Here is a 25,713-nt window from a genome sequence, read left to right on the forward strand (position 1 = left end):
TTCTTTCCCACTTTTACAAACTGAGGAGTCCATAGTGTTTGTACGCTGTTCTCCCAAAAGACAAGCAATTTTCAATGCTCTGCAAAGTGAACAAGAATTAAATTCTCAGTCACTTCGTCCATTCTGTCCAACCAGATGGTGTATGCGAGTAAAGTCTTTAAAAACATTATACTACAATTATGCCGTTTTAATAAAGTTTTAGATAATATATCAAGAGAGGTCTGAAAATGGTGCCAAAGCAAGTGGTTTTCTCAAACAATTGCACAAATATGAATTTTTATTTAATACTAAAGTAATGATTAATATTTTTGAGAGGGTTGAACTTCTCAATGCAGAACTCCAAAAGATATCATTAAATTTCCACGAAGTAAAAATTAAAATTAAACACATAATTTCATCAATTGAACAACAAAGAGAAAGTGGTTTTGATAACTTATGGCTGGAAATTTCAACCAAGGCAAGGGAACTGAATATTCAGGAGCCAAGTGATCAAAGACCTAACAAAAAACCAAAAAGGTTTAGTGAACAAGATTCATCTCCATCGGCCCTATCAGTTAATGACAAATTTAAACGTATATATTATGAAATAATATATGTTACTGTATCAGCACTGAATGGTAGATTTCAACAAAATGTAATCAATCATTTATGTTCATTAGAACAATTTGTAATCGGCAAAGACAGATATATTACCGATGTCATTGAATTTTATGGAAGTGATTTTAACCGAGATAAATTGATATTACATCGAGATATGTTCTTAGATATTGCAAAATCTAGAGAAGTCTCTATAAAAAGTTTACAAGACGCCGTAAATTTAATGAAATCTGAAAATTTGTGTGTTATGTTATCAGAATTTTCCAAACTCCTACAAATTGCTTTAACTATTCCAGTATCATCTTGCACTGCAGAAAGGTCTTTCTCAGCATTAAGGAGGTTGAAGACATTTTTGAGGTCAACAATGACACAAAATCGTCTCAATGATATAGCTATTCTTCATGTCCATCGAAATGAAGATGTGGATATTGAAAAAGTCGCTAATACTTTTATAAATAAAGCCTAAGTTCGTCAAAACACATTTGAATTGTAATGTAAAATATTTGTATTTTAATTGTTTAAGCTTATAATATTATAATATGTGTTACTAAAAACTTTTATTTCATTATAATATACTCAGTATTCAATATAAAAATTGTCTTATATTATATTGTAAATATGTTTTGTTACCAGTTTGTAGAAAATTTAGTAAACGGAGTGAGGGGGAAAAGCTACTCACAAATACTTGACATCAGTGGCACGTACAGGACTTTTTTTCTGGGGAGATGGGGGTAAGTACAACCCATTACTCCCTCCCCGCCAATGCTTGCGCCACTGTTGTTTTACATTGGTAAGAGCACCCAATACCTTTTTGAAAACCTGGCGCCTATGCTGAGGACTGCTATTTGTACAAATGTTGTGGTTAAAAAAGTATTGTAATTAATAATTAAATATATTATATTATTTATTGTTCTAAAATAAAATGTTAATTTTATGAAATGGTGTAGTTAAAAATTTGAATTGTATATTATTTTATAAAATGGAAAAATGTTTGTATGCCAATTTTTGAACGAACTAAGACGTGTTAAATTTGTGTTGATTTGTCGAACATGGAATGTCGAAGTGTGACTGATACTATCATGAACAGAATTAATTTCCAACAATAAATTGTAAGGGTGTATTTACAGATAAGATATCGATAATTGAGTTATCTACGAGTTCATTATCTAACATTATTCTCAGTCACTGAAAAACCTGTAGACGCAACTCGTATATGTGACGAGAAAACTGCTGACGCACTCGGACGTGTCATGGACAAAACCGCGGACGCAATTCGGACAAAATATCATTTAGGGACGCAATTCGAATGTGCTGTAAGGAATCAGTTTCCAAATAAATTCTTTAATAATGAATTCATGTGTATATTATGCACGTACCTATATGTGCACAGAGTTATATCTAGGAAATATATGTCAGTTGCAATGGAATGTGTTGAGTTCATGAAGCACGATGTTAATGGTTATTAATGGTTATTTATTATTATCAACATACATACGAGCCGGACGAATAAGGTTCACTTCTGTGTTCCACTATATAAGACTTATTGAGATCGGCTTTATTATTTGATTAATGACTAAACAGAAAGCACTTATGGATCCAGCCTCAGAGAATAAAACACTAATAATAGTAGTGATAGTAATAATAATAATATATAAAATAGGTCAAATGGAAATAGTGTATAGTTGTATTTTTCACATTTTGGGTGAAATCACGTGTAAAATATTTATTGGCTGAGTTGTAAAAATATAATGTACTGCTACGACAATGGTGGAATAACATCTCCTGCTATAAAGTACGGACGATGCTGCCACATGACGAAGAAATCCTAAATACGCGCGTTTTATTTGCAATTATAATTTAATAATTTATTGTTCAAATAATAATAATATGGTGATCGTTAATATGTTTAGTGTTCTAAGTAATAAATTAATTAGGTACTTGTCAAATTCTAAAATTGAATATATTATTATGCAGTTTGTGAATTTGCAATTCAGGGTATGCAATAAACATAAATTATAGGCATAGTATTCCAAAGTTCATGAAAATATGCCATAAATATTATAAAATATGTATCAATGTGTAGTGGGGGGGGGGATATTATATACTTATACATTTATTTTTATATTAATCGAAACTATAAAAATATTTGTTTTTTCTTTTATTACAATACTAAAAAAAGTAACATGCAATTAAAACTAGAAAATAAGCTCTTTAATTAGAAAAAATGAATAAATATCAAAATATTCATTAAAAGAAATTTAATTTTTAAATCGTTATGCTATGTAAGAAGTGGGGAATGATTGAAAAAATTCGATACACCAGAACACTTTCACATCACATTATTGGTCCTGACTAAGATGTACGATACTAATAAAAAAAATACTTTTTTTAATGTAAAATATATTTAGCCGAAATATTTAGTTTAAGCTTAATTTTATTGTTTATAATAATGCAAATTATGGTATTTTTCGAGGATTTAACATTAAATAAATATAATAATAAAAATTAATTTAATTTAAAATATGCTTTCAGATCAACAGATGAAATAAATTATTTACCTATAAATTAACAACTTAGTATAGGAACAACCTTTTGGAAAAACTTCACCATTCAAAAAAAAAAAAATAAATATGGTTATGAGATAAAACAATCTAAAATTAGAACCTTTTTATTTTTTTTATCTTATGTACCTACTTAATTAAAACTTTTTACTCCAGTTTATTATATATTTTTTTTATTCTTACTGAATCTTTTTTCAGGTCATTCATTTCCGTTTCTATTACTCTACTAACATAAATTAATTCAATAACAATAAAACGGAAATGAATGGCAGAATATATAATAGAATTGAATATGTTTGATTTTTTAATACACGACGTTGAGTTCAACCCCATTCTCTTGGTTCCGTTTTTGAGTACGTTCAGCGCTGTGATTTATTCAGACAAATACATTAGATTTCCCGGAAAATAAAATCAAAGTTATACATTTACATTCATATAGGTAGTTAAGAAGTCTTGTTTGAAATCTGGGGACAAAAAAAAAGTAATAAAGTAATAAAATATTCAATCATCCGTATAAAACGAGAAACGAGTTTGTACGATATCACTGTTTCTAAATGTTTATTTTTCTATCTCTTGGGTAAGTATCAGTACCTATGTTTTTATGGATACAACTCATTTATGGCATTTATTATATAGGGTGATTAGTCATTACCATTTAAAATTAACAATAACTTATAAAAATTTAAAAATTTAAGTTAAAAAAAATCAAATCCTCAAAAATCTATAAATATACAATTATATGCATTATGTTCAAAATATGCAAAAATATGTGAAAAAATTGGTTCTATTTAAGCGAGAATAAACAAAATCGTGGACAAATCTTACAACCAATGAATTTGGACTGAAGGAAAAAAACATGCAAATGCATATAAATCCTAGCCCTGATGAAGACTAAGAACGCTCACCATATTTTTTTCAGTAATGAACTCATTTAAATTTTGATATCAGAGCTTAGATTTCAACTAACTTACATTTTATATGCCATTTAAGTTTTGTCCTTTTGTGATAGGTACTAACGTTATCAGATTAGAATTGCCTTCATAAATTATTATTGATAATATGACTTTTTAGAAATGTTCACTATTTCTAAATCGAAATCGTAATGCATAGTTTTTTAGTTGTTAAACTTTACAAAAGTGCTAAGGAAAATGTGTCGATTAAAATATCTTTTAAGGTATGGGATCTATGACTATTTGACATCTTATGTGATACATATTACACTATCAATATTTCAAAATTTGTAAGATTGTCCAAATATAAAGTATGCTAGATTTAATATAACATCTGGTCAATAGTTTGTAATATTGCGTTTACATATTTTACATATTATTTTAAAGTTTAGTTACTTATAACTATTATTAAACAACGTGTTACTTTTTCTTTATACAAATATTTTGTGAATCCAGTTAACAAGAAAATGTAAAGTAAATGTAAAATAAATATATAACTATATGATGTTATGATATTTTAATTCAAAGTAAATTATTTTGTGTACCTAGACATTCCTAAAAAATAATTTATTTCATATTAAAATTTATAATTCTAAGGTTAAATTTTATTTTGCACAATATTAGATTTACATACATAAATACCTCTCAATTCTTAGAGAACTTTTGTACCTAATAGGCTAATACTATTGTCTATTGTTTTACTTGGTCAATCAATTAGCTATAAAATACGAATTTATCAGAGTGTTTTCGTGTGGTTCATAATATAATGGATTTTCGGTTTTTCAAAACAATATTAATGCAAAACAATCACTCTCTTTACGGAATTGCACGTCACAAGTGTTATCCATCACTGTGATGGTATTAGTGGTGTATAAAATTATTTTTAAATTTCTAGGACAAGTATAGCGAAGAAATAAATTAATTAAAAAACAAATTAATTAAAAACAATAATGACAACTACATTACTACACTACATACTACTATTAATATTTAATGTGTCTCTTATTACTGGGTACTAATACTACTTTTTTTTTTGTATCTTATCGGTGGATTAAAAGTAGAATGGTTGATTTGTCATCAAAGCAAAAATGTTTCATTCATCTAAATAAGGTTTATATAATATGTTGCTCATACTAAAACATTTATAAATCGCGTGTAAAAAATAATCAAATAAAATAATAAACAGTAACGTATCAGTAATAATACTAACATACACTTACTTGAAACAGTACTACACGCCTGTACATTACTCAGAGATTGATTATTTAAATTATTACTCCCCAATAATAGTGTAATTTACCTACTAGTCCATCAGCTTCTCAACACTATACTATTATTACTATATTACTGTTACAGGTTTTTTTTAAATCTGTAAATCATTAGACTTGGGAGGGGGATGCAATTGCATTGCTTTGTTGACGCACCATAATCATGCATTAACAATCGATATACAAAAATAAAATGAAATATCTGTGGCTTACATCAAAATGACCATAAAAATTTAAACAAATATAATTGTTGAATTGAGTCATCTACTACGTATGATGTTGCTGTCTCTATCACTCACCGTCGTATTTTGAATACCTATATGATACGTGACGTTTTTGAGTGTTACATATTCCTTGACGTAGTAACACGATGATGAATTTATTACAATACCCAACGAGACTTTCTCAGATGCTATTACCTCTAACATTATCAGATTCCTTATCCAGTGAATATATTTGAATTTTTAAGTACGTGTGTCACGCATCATTCATAATATTTTTGAATTTTGAACTAGATAAACATGAAAGGAACGATATCCAGTAAAAAACTAGATGACATGCTCGTTCGTCATAGATTGATACTGGTGAACGTCATAAATCAGTAGTTTTGACTAAAATATAGTGGTGTTTTTGTCGTCTCATCATTGCTGTCATCACCTCTAGGCATTGCTCTCTACCATGTGTTTTGCACCATTCTATCAGCTTCCAAGAAATTTCCGTATTTCGGGGAACAACTTCTCGCCTTGATTGGCATAGAAGCTTTAATTGTTGTTATCGTTTTGAGAAGTAGCCATCATTAGAACATTTGCTCTAAACGTGTTTATGTGATACTCGAAACCTAGCACTACTATGCTCAACGCCCAGTGAACGCTAAAATCTTTCTCATCAAAATGTTTAACCAGTTCATTCAGTCACTTATCCTGCGATTGAATTTTTAATTGCTGACTCAAAAGTACATATATGAATTTGTCTGAACCTGTCTGCATCATATCAAAAGAGGTATCTGGAGTTGTTTCGTTTTAAAGCTCAAAAAATCTTAGCTCTTTGCTTGTGTACAAATTTGGCCATGTTACAAAAATAACAACACTACAATGTGTCAATGTCTCTAACAGTCAACAATATTGAACATTTGAACTTTTATCACGGATGATAGGCCAGTTTTGGAACGAATTTGATGGTATTGTATTGAAATTTGAAGTTAGAAACGTTTTATTTTATTGTAACTGTTTGGTATTTATAATAACTAGGTATATATGTAAAAATATAAATCCTCACAACTATAACAATAACACGAATTTAGAATTAAATATAGGTACACTTTAAAATCAAAATGGACTTTTGCAACATATGTACATAGTTCGTTTTGAATATAACATATGTACTAAACTTCTATTTTAACATGAGCAATAGTACATATTACGTAATAACGAACTTCCAATATAGTACATTTTAAAAATAATCATGAAAATAGTTCATTTTGAGATATTTCAATAGTCTGATTTTTAAAATACCGTTGTCAATAGTAAACGGATCCGGATAGGAACGTCAATTTATTTATCGTACACGACAATATTGATAGTGGCATGATTTTTAATTTTTAGATTCTGAACGGAGTGATGAATGTATTGATTTTACAATGATGTGTGTGTTTTTTTTTTTATGTTTTTTTTTGTATCTGTGTACAGCATCACTAGTCAAAATAATGCTGCAATTTCAAACTTTGGGGATGGTTTCCGATGTAAAAGTGAACATTCAGGTCAAAAGTAACCATTTTCCAACAGTTTTCAAAAAAATCGAGAAAAACAATGAAAAAAAATGACAGAAAAACGGGAAGTTTTACGCAAAACCATTTTTCGACCCAATCGATTTTTTTATATGGTTGTAATTCAAAAACTATTCATTATAAATACTTGAAATTTTCACCAAATGTTTATGTTAGTGATATCTTGACTTTTTTTGAGTTCTTTATAGACCATTGAAATTTTCAATTTATTTGAGAATTTTTTTTTGATGTGCCGGTAAAAAATGTTGGATGACCAAAAAAAATTGAAAATTGAATACAAGGTTCCTATTATGAGTTGTTCTTATTGTAGCTAAAAAAAATTAAAAATCGTAAATCACAATTTTTTTTTAGTAGCATTTGAAGTTCAAATATTGGCAAAAATTCGTCAAAACCAGTAATATTTTTTTTTGTGTCTGTCATCACGTTTTGGGTCAGTAAAAGTGCTTCGATTTTTGACTTCAGTACCTCGTTCGATCAGAAAGTGAATCTTTTTGGTACTATGGAGTCAAATCTAAAAAATTTTCAATATTTTTCTAAATAATCGGGATAAACAAGCTAAACATTTAGGGAAAAACAGGAAATTTTACCTACTATCAGTTTTCGACAAAATCGATTTTGATTTTTTAAGTAACTTTAAAACAAATTGCCATTGATACATGAAATTTTCGCCGAATGTTTATATAAGTATATTCTATCCACCATGAAATTTTCAAAAATTGTTGACTTAAGTTAAACTATTCATAGGTATATGCAATTTCGATCATTATTAGTTTTTTTAAAATTAATATCGATAAAAATTTATTTTTTAGGTAGAAAATCTTGAAAATTTATTAAAAGATTCTTAACATATTGTTACAATAGCAGTTGAAAATTAAAAGAAATTCATAGTCACAATTTTTTTTTTGATAAGCATTAAAATTTTGAATTTTGACGTATTTTACGTAAAAATCACAAAAATTCGCAAATTGTTTTAAGATAGATATTCATAAAAAATTTTCTTTTTAAATCTAAGATTTGAAAATTTTATACAAGATTCCTTAAAAATTTGTCAATCTTTATCATAATAAAAATGTCCACCGGAAATTCAAATTAAATTTTTATTAGCATTTGAATTTCAAATATTGACAAAAATTCGTCAAAACCATGAATATACGCAAATTATTTTGTAATTCAAAATTCATAATATTGTTTGTATTTATATCTAAGGTTACAAAATTCAACATAAGTTTTCCATAAGTTTTGCTTCAAATAGCTGTAGAGAAAATTTGAAGCGTCATTATAGGAAAAAATTTTTGAGCGTTTGAGTTTTAAATTTTTATGAAATCGCGTAATGTAACGATTTATCCTCAAACCCAGTATATGTATATGTATATGTATATAAGGTATTATGAATTATGATAACTAAATGCAATGTTTTTGGAAAAATTGATTAACCATGCTTTATGCAAAATGCGTCCTAATTTAAAAATAAAATATTTGTTTCAAAATAGAATATAATATGACAATATTTAAATATAGGTAATATATCCTAGACTGACAAATCATCTCCGTTCATAATCGTTTTTTCGTATACGATGATACCTATCATTGCATTCATATCTAACCTACCCTAGTTAGAGGTCCACCCCGCCACCTAATGTACAGCAGAGCGATACCCACTTTCCCGCTTTTTTTTCTTTTCACTTTTAAAATTAATTTTACTATTGAAGACGAACAATATCAGTCGAAAACAATTTATAGTTTATATATTATGTAAATTTAGTTACAATATTTTATTTTACAAATTTCTGAATTTATTCTAAACAAATTTTTTTATTTAAAATGTTTTGTGGGGAAAAAATGTCGATACTCACAACATTACAGTCCTATCATTTTGTCATTTATGAATTATATATTGACGGTTTGTATTAAATCGCAATATATAGATGCAAACAATATAATACATATATTATATAATATATAAAATTTGTAATATTTATGATGTATATTATTTATCATTAAACGTGTACGAATAAATATTATACAATTGTGATACATTGCTTTGAATTATTTTTTACTCAGTGGTTAATATATAATAGTATAATTTATAGTATATTGAAAAACTATAACAATTAATACACATTTATATTTAAGTAAATGCATCGAATAAACATAAATTTATATTGATTTGAAAATTGTAAATGATAATATGCCTTGAAATAAAATCAAGTAAACCATCCTTTTTTAAAACTGGAAATTACGCTGCCAGAGGACATGGTGAGTCCTTTATATTAAAATATTAAATTTTGTCGTACCTTAAAATTCTGCATTTTCACGTAAATTTTTACTGAATTATTGGCATATTATGTACATTATACGGGTAATACAATGAGTCTATTAAAATGTTTGCATGTAGACACTGTGGATGCTTTGAAAATTCGAATTCTCGCTAAATTTAATAACGCCATACTTCGAGTAATTCATATTTTATACAAAATGAAAAATAAACTGTTTCCGGACATTGCTATTATAACGATATTGTTTATGCGAATCTATGGTTAATGTTTAATAAAAATCAAATTAGAATGTGTGGTGACGTTCGTAAAGTTTCAGTCCGAATAGATGATGATCATAATGTGACTTTTAAACTATATTATCCATAGTGAGCTGTATATTATTAAAAAAAAAATAATAAAAAAGTAGACATATTAAATTATATTATGGACATCATTAGACGAGACCATCAGCCAACGTTATTGGCTTTAATATTATTTTGAAATCTCTATCGAGACACGCTTTGTGTAATAATTTAAAAAGATAGATTCATTCGTCTTGAAAATCAATTTTTGCAAAGCGATGTCGTTTAACGTGTTACAGTTTATTTTTATATTAAAAAAAAGCACAATATTATAATGATGTAAAATAGTATGAAAAAAAATAGAAATACTTGCTCTTTCGTTAGTCTATGATAAGTAATCTCTCTTACTAGATATATATAATGCATATAGTACGAATAATTTCCTTGTCAGACATCAATAAAATACTAATTTTATGAGACGACATATGAAAATACAGTTAAAATGGGAATAAAATTATTATTTTTGTTGACGCAGTAATTTTTCCAGACGAAAAAAAAATTATCAAACGTTTTTAAAATATCGAAAAAAATTCATAGAATTTGCATTATTAACTAAACATTTTCATTGCAGCTGTCTTAAAAAATGCAAATTCTCGATAAAATGATTTATCATAAATTCAATCTTTTTAATAACACAAAATACGTGAATGGTTAGTAGGTTATTATAGTAGGTGTACAAAAAATGTTTGTATTTTCAACGAATTTCAACTCAAACGAAAAGATTTTATTTAATTTTTCAGTTAAAAAAGAAAATATACATTTGCACTAAACAGGTTTCACATATTTTTAACTACATATGAATTCAGAATTATTGTAGTTGTAATATTTTTATTATAATAATATGTATTTATTTTTGATTTTATACCTTTGATAAATTCATATATTAACTACTTAGGTATATGGTGGTAAACTCCATCATAATATATTTTGACTAAATGCCTGTTGAATCGATTGAACATGCAAAGCTGTCTGTGTGAAGAGAAAATATTCAAATTTCAATAATTTGTTAGCCAAGTGTTCTCGGCAGTTGACAAGCACGTTGAAAGGTATACATTCAAATGCTTACACATTTTGCAGACATTTCCTTATCGCTAAACTATCCCATAAAATAAAAATATCCTCTCAACTTTATTTATCACATTTTATTACGATTAGTAAGGTATTAGTAATATATATAATATATAAATTTCAGATTTGTCGGATTTGGTAAATCGAGTCTCGATTAAATATTTTTAGTATATATTGTCAGTAATAATAAATAATACTCTCGATATTAAACGGGCAAATATTTTAATGATACGAGCTTAATAAAGTCAAGTCTATTGATTTCATTATTTTTGTCCTTCATTGTCAATTTTTGCTCACTTAATATATTCTCCTTTTCTATATTATGTTTCGATTTTTTGGAAAGATCTTTACTTCTTAGTTCTTATTTGAATATATGTATTAGATTTGATTTCTTTGAGTGCAGAAATAAAAATATTAATATTTGGATGGGATGTATAAAAAACTATTCAGCTTCGTGTGAAATGATTCAAAACTATTTATTATACGATTAGGTATTATCGAAAATTCAGCCCAAATATTAGGCGGAATATAGAATCTGATGCAATGCATGTTTTAAAAATAAAATTTGTGAATAGTTTTATATTTTAATTTGCAGAAAGCTTTGGCATAATATCTTGAATGAAACAATCGTAAGAATCTTTCCGGCTTAAGCATGGCAAATTAAAAAAATAATTTCCTCCGAATTTCGTTTTTATAATTTGTTCTTAAACCAAGGCATTGTATTTTTTTTCCGCCAATTTTGTCCTAGGTGAAAACGACAACGGCATTTAATGTTAATTGCTAGCCAAACTTGTTGTGCAGCATTATGTATAGATTTTTCAAAGTCAGTAAAAATATATTTTGGTTAGTTGACATTCTGGAAAATGTTAAACCTACAATTTTACACTGATCAATCATATACTTAAAAGAATAAAAATAAGTTTTGGTTTCCTTATTTGGCAATAAAAAAAGCTGGTGGTACATATATCTCATTCACAAGTGCGTGAATTGTAAAGATTTGGAAAAAATATTTGGAAAACTTTTAAAAGTACTGTCAACGTACAACGTATTTGTATCATATAAAACCATTAAGTTGGACGATATTGAAAACCAGGTAATATTATTAATAATAATATTATATTGTTTTCAACATAAGTCAGGTTATAAGCATAGGTAGTTATTATAATTTATAGTGATCATTAACTACTAGAAAGGGTTTGTCCATATTCGTTTTAATTATTATTATATCAATAACTCCATGCGTTTCAATTACAGTAAATGTTTTTGGTAAATTAGGGTGTACAGTTGATCGAATATTTCGTATATTTCTTTTAATTAGAGCCGTATCTGACAAAGTTAATGTATTTACGTTTTCTCTTAGTAATTTGGAATGTTAAGTTTAAATGGCTTACTTGAAATATCTTCAACAGCTTTTCGTTTGAGAAAATTGCTAATTTTTTGTAGGTTCAAAGTTTTTTTCATCTAGTTTATTGTGTCTGTTATCTTCGAAACGATCAATAACTGTGTTGTGATCATTGATTTTCAAATAGCACTTACATTTACTTAAGGAGCAATTCCACCGCTGAATTTCATTATTTAATATTTTATGGAATCGAAATTTGTAACCATTAGAAATAAAAATTGTTTTTTCACGTTTACTTTTTTTCACGTCCAATATAATGTTGGTATAGATGTGCGTGTATGCTCGCAATAATTAATGGTGCACGACTGTACTTATATAGGTAATTTTGAAAAATTATCTAATAATATATGAGCGAATTAATTCGCCGCCTTAATATTTTTACAAGAGACACAGTTAACCGCTTTAACTTTTATACAAGGGACTCTCAATTCAGCGCTTTTGAAAAACGGTAATTTGGTTTTGGACCCAATTTAACTACGCCCAGATTTGTAGGCATATGCTTTTTTTCTATTGTTCTAAGACAAATCGATATCAGAAATAAATGCTATTACTTCTTTAGAATAAAAAAAAATATTCACAATTATTTTTACTTTTTTGTAGTTTCATCATTCTGTTATTTTTCTTAAATCATCTTTTAGTTTCTGGAACGATTTTTTATAATATGTTGATGTAATTTAAAAGCAAATAACTGAATATACTAGAAATCATTTTTACCAAATGTTTATTTCATAAATTTTCATACATAAAACAATTTTCAAAAGATTTTAGGACTATTTATGGGTATCCGAAAATTTTAAAATAATTGGTTCATACATGTTGATTACATTTTTCCAGTTGCGTCAAAATATAATATATTATGAAACTATTACAATAATTATCGTTGACTGACGTTTTCATTCACTATGATTTTTGATGATTAATTATTTACTTAACTATTGTACTCAGTGGTGTATTTAAGGTTTTTCCGCCTATAGACACTTTCCAATTCGTCTCTTCCCCCCCCCCACCGTCATCTTTCCTACTATTTAATTTTCAAATTAATTACTACTTGTCTACATACAATAAAATTCTATCTTTATTATAAGAAATTGAACCCGCATTAAATGCGCGTGTTTTGTTATCCATGTGCTCGTACTGTGTGGCGTATGTGTATAATATAGTTGTAGGTCATGTAGATAGATGATTAATTTTGAGCGAACAAAAATTAGTTGAGTTTGATTTCATCAAATGAAAAATGCACTTTATAATTTTGTGAAAAAAAATCGTTGAAATTTGACGCCCTCCCTCCAATGTGGTTGCTCTAGGACCGGGCCTATAGGGCCTGTGCCTAATATGCCTCTTATTGTACTGATTCCAGGTGTTACTTTTTCTAATTAACACTCATTACCTCGAAAAATATTTGTGTTTAAAAAAAAATAAATTGAAATAAAGTTCGTTTTGTGCAGCTTTTTTGGTACAAATAGATAATTTTAATTTTATAACAATTTTGTATACAATTTATAATCATTTGTATAAATTTAAATTGTATGAATATAGTTATTCGTTTAAGAAACGATTTTGTTCAAAAACTGAATTTGAATAATGATTTAAGTTTTTCATATTTTTTTTTTCTACTCTACATTCAAATAAGAAGATATTTTTATTTTTGATCCCTCATAAATTACTAAATATATATTTATTTTCGTACCAGAAATGATACCTATACTGATTTAATAATCTAATCATTTTCATTGTCCTCACATTGATCACATAGTAGGCAAAGCTGTGCGCATCCTTGGTTTTATTAGACGACATTCTGCGAGTTTCAATTCTCCAAAATGTCTCTCAGTGCTCTATTGTGCGCTAGTACGCTCGGTACTAGAGTATGGTTCTATTGTCTGGTATCCGTATACCGTTGATGATATACTTAGACTTGATAGAGTGCAGAACAGGTTTTTGAATAATGCTGGGTACTGCCTAAACATTTCTCATCCACCCCATGACTATCAACCAATAAATGATATTTTATGTCTCGAGTCACTATCAGTTAGACGTCAGACACATTGTTACCGATTTATTTCTGGGCTATTAAATGGGGAAATTGATGCACCTCGATTATTAGAGAAACTTAATATCCATGTTCCTAGCAACACTCGATACCAGGGCACGTTCTACCTACAAACAGATCGGTCCAACTATGCTGCCAATGCACCCCTCCCTAGACTGATGCGTGTATACAATTTATATAATTTGTGACAATTTCGTGCCTGGGCCCTTTATTTTTGTTTCACCATATTATTGGTTTTTGCTGTCTTACTATTTTTAATACTGTTATTATGTCTTACTATTTTAATATTGTTATTATTTTGTATGTAAGTACTTTGTATAAAAGCCGATTAGCGTTAATCATTATAAATAAATAAATAAATAAATTGTCTCAAAAGGTTGACAAACACAAAAAATATATGTGAATAAAAAAACACACACACATCTTTGAAAATTAAATATATTCATCGCTCTGCTCAGCAGAATCTAAAAAATATAGTATATATTTTAGTATTGATTATATTATAAAACATTCTTTCTTTTAAAAACATTATTCAGTCACTCTTGACAATGATACACAGTATAATACAACTATAAAATAGTATGCCTTACCGTCCGACATGTTATATATCAAGTTATTTCCTGTCAGTCTAACGATATAATAATATGACATGTTATCATGTACGTGAAACAAAACTGCTGGAAGAAATGTTGACCAAGTCCAATGTTTTGTGAATTAAAAAAAAATATAAATCTTGAATTTATTGATTTATATTATATCATGGACTCACATATTATATTATAAACGATTTTTATTTTTATTTAACACCCACTGGAAAAACGAATCACGAAAATTGAAAAGAGAAATATCTTCACTGCAAAATATTCAAAATTCTTTTGAAAATTCATAATTCGTACATGCAAATCTTATTCTAAAATTTCTCTGTTAAACAGATGGTTGATATATTTTCTAACTTCAGTTCATCAGTATACTTTCAACAAATGTGTTAAAAATCCAGTCTCAACGGTAATAATTAACAATATTTTATATCTTAAAAACAATAAATTGTGTTAAAATTTGAAAACTTACGTACCTATATAATGATTTAAGAAAAGTGAAAACTAAAAATAAGTATAAAATAATAAAAATTTGTTATTAACTAATATTTTTCAAAGATTGATGATCGATGATCGATGTTAAATATTAAATTAGTTTTACTGCAGTACCTATTTTAATTAAAATAATATTACGCTGTCCAGTTTGATGAGAAATATTATGTTCTCCTTACAATTATCGGTGTTTAAACGGTACAATGAAAATATCAGTTTGTACATAGTAGGTATATCAGGTGATTTATTCAACGTACGAGAAAACACTCATTAATATTTTTTTTTTCAAAACTGCTGCCTATGTTTATTTATTTATATATATACAGTGAAAACTCTTTATAACGAAAAACTCTATATCACGTAAATAACATTAAGTTACTTATAATAGTTGGTTTGATTTAAAACCTATTAATTACTCTCTATTACGAAAACTTTCAATAACGAAAGAAATCACATGGTCCCTTCAGATTCGTTATAGAGAGTTTTCACTGTGTTTATTTATTTTAGTTTCCGATACAGATAAAGCATTATGTTATGTGACAAAATAATCACCTTGTACAATGTTGAATATCGCTATTTTACAGCTATTATTAATAGCTGATAATAATATGTAACAATATGAAAAACGACAGAAAGCAAGACGACGTTACCTTCACGCGTTTATCATGACTTGTCAGTTTTTCCGTCGTCGTCGTCATCATCAGCATCATCGATGTTCGACTTGGAACAGCGTGGAATCTGTCGTACCGGCGCCACATTATTATCATAATAATATGACCGTAATATTATACCCACGCACGTGTAGTTGTATAGCTCATTACCCGTGAGTCTTTAAATGTCGCTCGACCAATATATCTCCTCCGTATTATACAGAGCAACCGCCAGAAATTCTCATTCACCTGACGACGAGATACGAAAGTTCAAGGGATCAGGCCGAATAATATTTATCTCTTCGTCATCGTGATTTATTATATTCCCCTAACACACACACACACACACACACACACATGCGTGCGCGAGGATATATTATTATTTTTACCTCCGATTATTATACGGTCCCAAACGGCGTCATCGTCGTCTGCGGTGGCTCGCGTCGCTTTTTTGACCAGCCCGGTGGCATTTTAAACGAAAAATCCACACTTGATTTATGACCACAAACTTTTCAGTCAGAGTAACTCTGAGCTCCCGACCCTGCAGGCACGCAACGATTAGTCGTCTACAATAATACATGATATAATATACAGGGTGATTGATTTATCAAAGAACACTCATTATTTAAAAAAGTATTGAATTTTTTCAAAATATTTTTTTACATAGTTTCAAGTTATTAAACTATTAATTAATTAAAAAACTAATTATTAATCCATTCCCATCGTGTTATGTCGTTGGCTATAAAAGGCCAAAAGTATTATTATAAGTCTAATTTTTACAAAATCGTTTTAAAAGTCCGTATTGACTTTTTCATTCGGCAAAAAATATCAAGTCAATATAACATATATATATATATATATAGACTATAATCAGGATGATTCTTTTAAGTGGGTACATTAATTATCTCGAAAAGTATTTACTTTTTTCAAAATATTTTTTACATGGTTTCAAGTTGTTAAAAAACCAACGTTTTTATTAAAAAATTATATTTTTAAATATTTTTTATCCTTATCATTTTTTAAGTTTTTTACTTTTTTAAATGATAACATAGAGTTTTAATTTCATATTCCAAAGCAGAATATTTTTCCAAGTATATTGATTCATAAAAATCGAATTTAGAACGAGTAGTTTATGAGTTTAAAGTATTTAAAGTTTAGGCAAGCGGAGTAGTGGACAAATATTTTGCGGGGTAACCCCGTACCACTCCATTCTGCCAATCTAAACTTTAAATGTTTATAACTCATAAACTACCGGAAATTTTTATCATACATATTCAAAAACATTTGACCATACACTTCCAGCAGCAAGAGAATATATTTCCAAAAAAATTGTTTAAAAATTCAATAATTTATCTATTTATTCTTTATTTATTAATAAGACGGGAGGAAGCCCAATTTAGATATATAAACAAAATTAATATTTACATTATTAAGATTATAGATGATATAAAACTAACAGCAGCAATATATAAATACAACAAAAATTACAGGCAAACTAGAGTAGATAAGAGAAAGAAGCGTCAAGATTTGCATTTCTCATACAACGAGTAAGTGATTCATTAACCAGATAGTCAGTGCTTAATGTCGGTATAGCAAAAGGGGCAATGTTACGAGTATGGCGTGCAGGGACTCTGAAATGAATATGTTGGAGGAGAGATGGTGATTCGAGTTTCCCACAAATTAGGTTTAAGAAGAAGTTTGAGTCTCGAGGGGAGCATCGATCTGCCAGTGGAAATAGATTCAACCTATGTAACACTAGACCATGGTCATGTGGAGGATGGTGGATATTAAGCTTAAACCCAGCAAATGTGAGAAAATTACGTTAGACACATTCAATAGAATTGGAGTGGATAGGGGATTGGCGATTCCATACGACGGAACCGTACTCGAGGATAGGTCTAACCAACGCACAATACAGTGCCTTTCCTTTAGGGGTCTAGTTAATTCAAACTCACTAGCAATTTTTTTAATAAAACTTAACGTCCTAAACGCCTTGCATGTTATGTGGTCAATGTGAGCTCTAAGAGAGAGTGAGGGAACTAAGATGAAACCAATATCACAAGTAACAGTATCAACGGAATTTAGAATGGAGCCAATAATAGAGTATGATAATTGATGAGGGAAACGGCATCTAGTGAAGGACATAAATATTTATTGAAGTTGAAGGATTAACCAATACTATCACTCCACACGACAAAACAGTCCAAGTACTCTTGTGATTCCTTACAGTCAGTCAACGAATCAACTTTGAGAAAAAGCTTGATACCATCGGAAAAATATAGAAGCTTACAATAGCGATGGATATTAGAGACACTGTTTATGAATAGTGAGAACCGGATAGGAGATAAGTGTCCGCCTTGAGGGACACCAGAAGTCACAGTAAATATCTGAGACTAACTAAACATAAAGCGTCGTCTCGTTAGTTCATATGCTTTCGAGATGTGAATTATCAAGACATACTTGCAGTTAAAGTTCTGGAGCAATGAAACCAGCAGGTTACTCCCGGGCTGATTTCTGTTCCTTCTAACGGGACTTAAATATTCAAGTACCTACTCACTTAATACATTCATAGCACAAATAAAATAAAATATCAGTACATGTGCAACACCCAGCCGATACAAACGTGTGTTCCTGGGAAGTGTTAATCGCATTTTAAGCTTCCGATAGCAGTTACTTCAAAAACCACAACTGATAAGGTACGTTATTTTATTACGGCCCCCCATAGCCTCATTAGTACAAGCAACCACCTCCGTCTCCACCTCCTCGCGATGGACGATGTAAATTCAAACGCTAACCTCATTACACCTACAGTACCACAATCCAACACTTACAAAACTTTTGCAGAGAAAACTGCCAATATCCAATTTCCCAAAAAACACTAAGCAATAGTTTTCAAACAATTGAAGACGTCCTCTAAATTAAATATTATATTAAAGCATTTAACCAATTAACGGCACCTAACAATATTAAATTTGTCTCATGTATCTCAAACAACTGATTTTGTATCTACTTTTTAAGCGAAAATATCGTCGAAAAAATTATCACCAAACAACCATGCATTGTTATAAATAACACGAAATTAGCTTTTCGTCGGCTTATCAACCCGGCCAAACACATAATAGTATCCAACGTTCAGCCGATTATACCGCATGACATAATTACAAACGCGATTGCTAGCCTATCTATTAAAATAGTGTCATCGATAACTTTTATGAAAGCCGGCTTTGCTAATGATGAATATACTCAAATAGGTTACTTCCGATGGCGACTATATATATATCCTGATGACATTGATAAAATGTCCAATTCAATCTTAATTAATTTCGAAAAAACAGAACACCACATTTTTCTCTCTGATGACACAGTTATATGTTATCTCTGTAAGCCGTTTAGATTGGTAGAGTGGAGTGGTACGAGGTTACCCCGCAAAATGTTTGTCCACTACTCCGCTTGTCTAAACTTAAAATAGTTATAACTCATAAACTACTCGTCCAAAATTCGATTTTTACGTATCAAAATACTTAGAAAAATATTCTGCTTTGGAATATGAAATTAAAACTCTAGGTTGTCATTTAAAAAAGTAAAAAACTTAAAAAATTATAAGAATAAAAAATATTTAAAAACATAATTTTTTAATAAAAACGTTGTTTTTTTAACAACACGAAACTTTGTAAAAAAATATTTTCAAAAACATTGATACTTTTTGAAATAATGAGTGGTTCATGATAAAAAAAATTACCTTGTATAAATAACTATACAGAATATGAACAATAACAAATATTATATTATTCAATGGGACCCTAATGGATTTTCTACTTAAAATGATGAAATTAAATCACTAATCAACAAATTCTCTCCAATTTCAATATGCATACAAGAAACTAATTTCAACAATAATAAACCAATACATTTCAATAATTATACAAGCTATATTAAAAACAGAAACCACGCAGAAATGGCCAGCGATGGGGTGGCCACCTTTATAAAGCCAATAATTAATAGCCAATACCATTCAGAAGAAATCCCTTTAATATAAAATTTAGAGGCTAAGCTGTGAAAATTATAGCGAAAAGTAAAGTAGCCATTTGTAACATTTGTATACCAAACTCTCAATACTTAAATTCAACAGGCTTCCAAAATATTATCAACCAACTACCAACCCCATTTATCATCTTGGGCGATTTTAACGTTCATAATATTCTCTGGTGCTGCAATGACACCGATCATAGAGGAAATTAAATTGAAAAAATACTTAATACCAATAAAATCAAAATTCTCAACAATGACCAAGCAACAAGAGTTAGCATCAATACAGTCAACCAATACGCCATTGATTTATCCCCTTCTAAGGTAACAATTACACCTAATCTAGAATGGAACGTTATACCAGAACTTTCTAGTAGCGATCATTTCCCAATAAAATTAACTCTATGTGTGACACCAACTCTAGTGAAATACACACACGTAATCCTAAATGCAAATTGGAACATCTACCAAACAGAAATTTAAAATAATATAACAAACTCATCATTCTCCAACAAAAACAATGTTGACGATAATATTGAACAATTTAGTAATCTAATCTATAATGCAGTCTTAAATATCTTTGAACTAAATAGCTACACTGGAAAACGCTCCCCGGTCCCTTGGTGGAATAAAACTATTAAACACGCGATAAGAAATAAAAAGACAGCATTCAACAAATACAAACACTCAAAACAAATCCAAGACTTAATTGAATTAAAAAAAAACAAATCGCTAGTAAGATATTTAATTAAAAATGAAAAATAAAAATCGTGATTCATTTTGCCCCATCACTAACCTAACTATCTCCAATTCTAAAGAATCAGCTGCTAAATTTTTGAACAAAATCAAGATCATAAAAGGAATTTCATCGACTTAAATAAAAACCATTTTTGGAGAAAATACAATTCACAACAATTCAGATACAATAGCTCAGTCAATTGGTCAACACTTATATTCAAATAGTAGCAACTCCATCTTAAACCCTGATTTCCTTAAACACAAACAAGAAGTAGAAACCAACCATTTACAATTCATGTGCATGAATCAAAACGTAGGTTCTAAATGAACCCATAACATTAAGTGAACTATATACATGCCTTTTTGGAGAAAAAAAGCAACAGGTGAATCGGACAAAATCCCATTTATCTTTTTACTAAACCTCCCAGAAAATGGCAAGCTCTTACTAATTAATTTATTCAACCAAATCTGGAGAATGGGCAAAATACCAAATAAATGGAAAAATGCTTTAATCACCCCATCCTAAAAAAAAAAAAACAACGATAGGTTTAAACCAACTGGCTACCAACCAATATCTGTTTTTTGTAGCATGAGCAAACTTTTAGAAAAAATAGTATAAACAGGTTCAATTGGTACGTAAACAAGCATAATTTACTATTACCATTTCAACACGGATTCCGGAAACACTATTCTAACACTGATTGTCGTATTAAAATTGAATCAGAAATTCTAGAAACTTTTGCAAATAAACAAATTATGATATTAATTAGTCTAGACTTACAAAAAGCCTATGATACTGTTTGAGTAATAGACTTACTTAAAAAATGGAACATCCACAGAAACATGATAAGATATTTAATTAACTTCGTATGTCTAAGAACTTTCCAAATCAAAATCAGAGATCACATATCCAATACTTTTACGCATAAAATTGTGTACCCCAAGGTTCTCTCCTCAGCGTATTCCCATTTCAAACCACCATGAATAATCTTCCTGACATTATAGTTAATCCAATCAAACCAATTATTTTTTCCGATGATACACATATTTATATTCGAGGAAATTCAATTACTTCAATGGCTAAAATACTTCAAAATTGTCTAAACTACCTTTCAAAATTGTGCCTCAGTGTAGGTTTTATTTTCTCTCCAGAGAAAATCAAACGCGACATTTTTTCTAACAAAAAAAACATTACCAAACAACCTTTTTTTAGATGCCACTGTCTTACCTTATGTTGAAAACATCACGATTCTCGGTCTTATATTTGACTCAAAATTAACTTGGAAACCTCACATTTTGAAAACTAAAAAATCAGCATACAAAAACCTTAAAGTGATTAAAACTCTTAGTCATATAGAATGGGGTACAAAAAGTTCCTTTCTATTAAACCTATACAGATCACTCGTTAGGTCCAAACTAGATTATGGTTCAATTTGCTTTGGTAATTTTAACTTGAATATTACAAAAATTCTTGATCCAGTCCATAATAATGGAATAAGGTATTAAATTGGAGCCTTTAGAAGTAGCCTTATTGCCAGTTTACTAGCCATTACTGGAGAATCATCACTCCAGTTCCGCAGAATTTAAGCTATCTCTCATGTATATAACTAGAATCTTGTCTACACCCGATAACTCAACATTTCATTATTTAAATAAAAACTATTTTTCATCTATTTATGAGTCAAACACTAAACTCAAAAAGCCTCTAATACAAGATTATCGAAAGAAATGACAGATAACAATACAGTAATCCCTCGTTATCCGCGGAGGTTAGGTTCTAGCAAAGTTGCGCGGATATTGAAATCGCGGATAATGAGACCATAAAGCAATGCAAAACGAGAAGTTAGGTTTTATTTACATACAATTTTTAGTTTTTATTATTTTGTATTTAATTTTAAAAATCACAAAAAGGTTAATATTTTTTACAATTATTTGATTATTTATTTTTTTAATATAATTTATTAATTATTTATACATACATAATACATTAGGAAGGATGAAAAAAAATTGTAATCGGTGTTTGTTAACTGAACAATTTTAAGATATAACAAATTAACCGTACAAAATAAGGTATGTACTTTATGTAGCTGATCTGTTATAAGTATGGGTGTAATAAAGATACAATTTCATCGTATGCGTTAATAAAATGTTATCGCCAACCCAACTGCGGCCGTGGATAACGAGAGATTACTGTATTTCTCCTGACTCAATTCTTCAACTGGGACCCCTCCCTCCAATGGAGTATACACAACTGCGAAACTGATACCAGTATATGCGCCCATCTAAAAAAAGAAACTCCTGTAATAGTGAAATCTATTTAATGAACTAATTCATACGGATAACCCTATCCATTCACAAATCTATACTAACGCATCAAAAATCCTTAACGGCATTGGTCTTCCAGACATTCAATTATCTTGTTAAGGCCGAGTGTATAATACGGTATAATAATAATAATATTAAGTAGTAGAATAATGATGACATAAGTACGACCACCATAAACTAATTAGTCACATATATTCAAACCTCGCCCAGTTTTTAGCCCTACTTATCCTTTCCTACCACCCCTCTCCCTCTCTCAAGCTCTTTTTTTATTCTACTACAATTCTTTTTAGTTATATAACTTTTTGCACTTGGAATAATAAAATGTCTATGTCACCATGTTAAATAAATATGAGAACTTAGATTATTTTAAAGAGTCAGTAGCTACTATTGATTTACAATTGATAAGTAATTTTTTTAAATTGTCTAAGTAGATAAAATAGATAGATATCTACTAGGTAAAATTTCATAAATTTTACATTTTGGATTTTGAGCGGAGCAATGAATGTATTGATTTTAAAATGTTGTGTGTGTTTTTTTTTTGTATTTGTGTACACGATATGTTGTCGAAATAATACTTCGATTTTCAACTTCAGTAGCTTTTGCGGTTGGAAAGTGAATCTAGTTGGTGCATTGGGGAGGTCAAAATTTGAAATTCCCAGTAATTTTCAAAAGAACCGGAAAAACAGAAAAAAATTAAGGAAAAATGTTAATTATTATGCATAATGAATTTTTGAGATAATCGAATTTTGATATTGATGTAACTCTAAAAAATTTCTATATAAACCTGAAATTTTCACTGAATGTTTTTACTGGCATTTTTTATACTCAATAAAATTTTCAAATCTTTTTTAGTTATTTATAGAACCTTCATGAGTTTGTATACTTTTATCAAATAAAAATAGCGGAAAATCAAATTACATTTTTATTAGAATTTAAATTACATCATTGGGTATTCACTCAATTTCTCGTGTACTGATATTATTATTTAAATGTTATTCAAAAAGGAATAGCTCTACAAACATAAAATTTACACCATATTTTTATTTTATTAATTCTTATATTTGATAAAATTTTCAAAATATTTCAAAAATGTTTAAGTCATTTATAGATATTTGAAATTGTCCGTTTTATAAGGTTTTTATTTATTCTATAAATGTGAATAAAACGTTTTCCACTGGGTTAAAAATCTTAAAAATTGTATACAAGATTTCCCATAAATTGATATAAAAGCAATTGGAAAATATTAAACATGAATAATAATAGGCGCGTTTTTTTTTTTATAACCATTTAAAGATCAAATTTTTACGTAATGTATTAATTGAAAATCTACAGATTCGTTGGTTGTTAAAAATTTATAAATGTTTAACTTTTATAACTAAGGATTGAAACTTAAAAACGAAGTTCCGTGTAAGTGGTTAAAATTGCAGTAAAAAAATCTAAAAACTATACGAATACAGTTTTTTTTTTAGATATTTTAAGTTCAAATTTAGATGAAATTACCTATTAAATAACTAAAAATAACAATTTTAGCTGTACTATTGTAATTAAAAAATATTATTCGTGTGTACTTTAAAATTGTATTTACCTAGTATGAGTGAGTCATATGTATAATGAATCTGATTGGATTAATTTGGAATTTATTTTTTAGGTACCTACCTTCATACATTTTTATTTTTTTTTTAAATAATAGCAATATAATTAATATAGTATATAACAATAAAATATCCTAGACAGACAAACCGTCTCCGCTTAAAATCGTTTTTCGTATACAATGATATCATATCATTGAATTCAAATTTGTTATCAAACATTCAGTAACCTACTTGTAAAGTTGTAAACTATTTTACAGCAGAGCAACATCTGCTTAATATGTGCTTTTTTAAAAAATAATAAGATAAAACAAAACAAAATTTGAATAAATTTCACTTAGTGGGCAAAATAGGGGTAGAAATATTTAAAAACTCGCAATATATGTATAATATATATTTTATATATACAGTAAAAATAACTTACAATTACATAGATTGCGGATAGGTTTATTTTATCACGTCTTTTAACTTAAAATGAAAACTCTTAGTGATTTATTGACTTTTTAATGTCTAAACATTTTGTATGAATATTGGTTCTTAATAAAGACTTTAGAAAAAGGCGAAATCCAATCTAATATCATCATTTAGTACTATTATTAAAACATAATTACTAGTTAAGGATTTTGAACCTCTTCCATTCCCTATCAAGGGAATTCATTATAATATATCTATACATTTTTTAAGGGTAATACACGTTTGTTTCCCGATATGAATAACGTATTTTATGAAAATTAATAATTCTTAAATATATCAATACTTCATGTTTCAGAAACAGTTATTTTCATGACTAGACATCAATGATTCAAAGAGTCATATATGAAATAAACGAATTGCGTTTTCAATTTAAGAAGATGAGTTAGTTTATTTTGCTTTCAATTTCATTTTATTACATTTCAATCGAATTATTTTTCATATCATATAATATTTTGGATAATGTTTGTTGTGAATTGTTTTATCATTTTTATTTTAGTGCTGAACCACTTTAGAGAAGTACTTAACAAAAA

At 28.4% G+C, this 25,713-nt stretch overlaps 1 protein-coding gene across 1 annotated transcript; it reads left to right on the forward strand.

Moving 5' to 3' along the window:
- The first annotated feature begins 295 nt into the window (after positions 1-295).
- Positions 296-1,063, forward strand: LOC149059394 (zinc finger MYM-type protein 1-like). The gene has a single exon (XM_089223989.1). It carries the CDS (start codon positions 296-298, stop codon positions 1,061-1,063), a length of 768 nt encoding a protein of 255 aa, XP_089080115.1.
- Positions 1,064-25,713: the final 24,650 nt, after the last annotated feature.

The sequence above is a fragment of the Diuraphis noxia genome, unplaced genomic scaffold, assembly GCF_037042655.1.
Source record: "Diuraphis noxia isolate RWA-SAM2 unplaced genomic scaffold, SU_Dnox_SAM2 contig0001, whole genome shotgun sequence".
NCBI classification, from domain to species: domain Eukaryota; kingdom Metazoa; phylum Arthropoda; class Insecta; order Hemiptera; family Aphididae; genus Diuraphis; species Diuraphis noxia.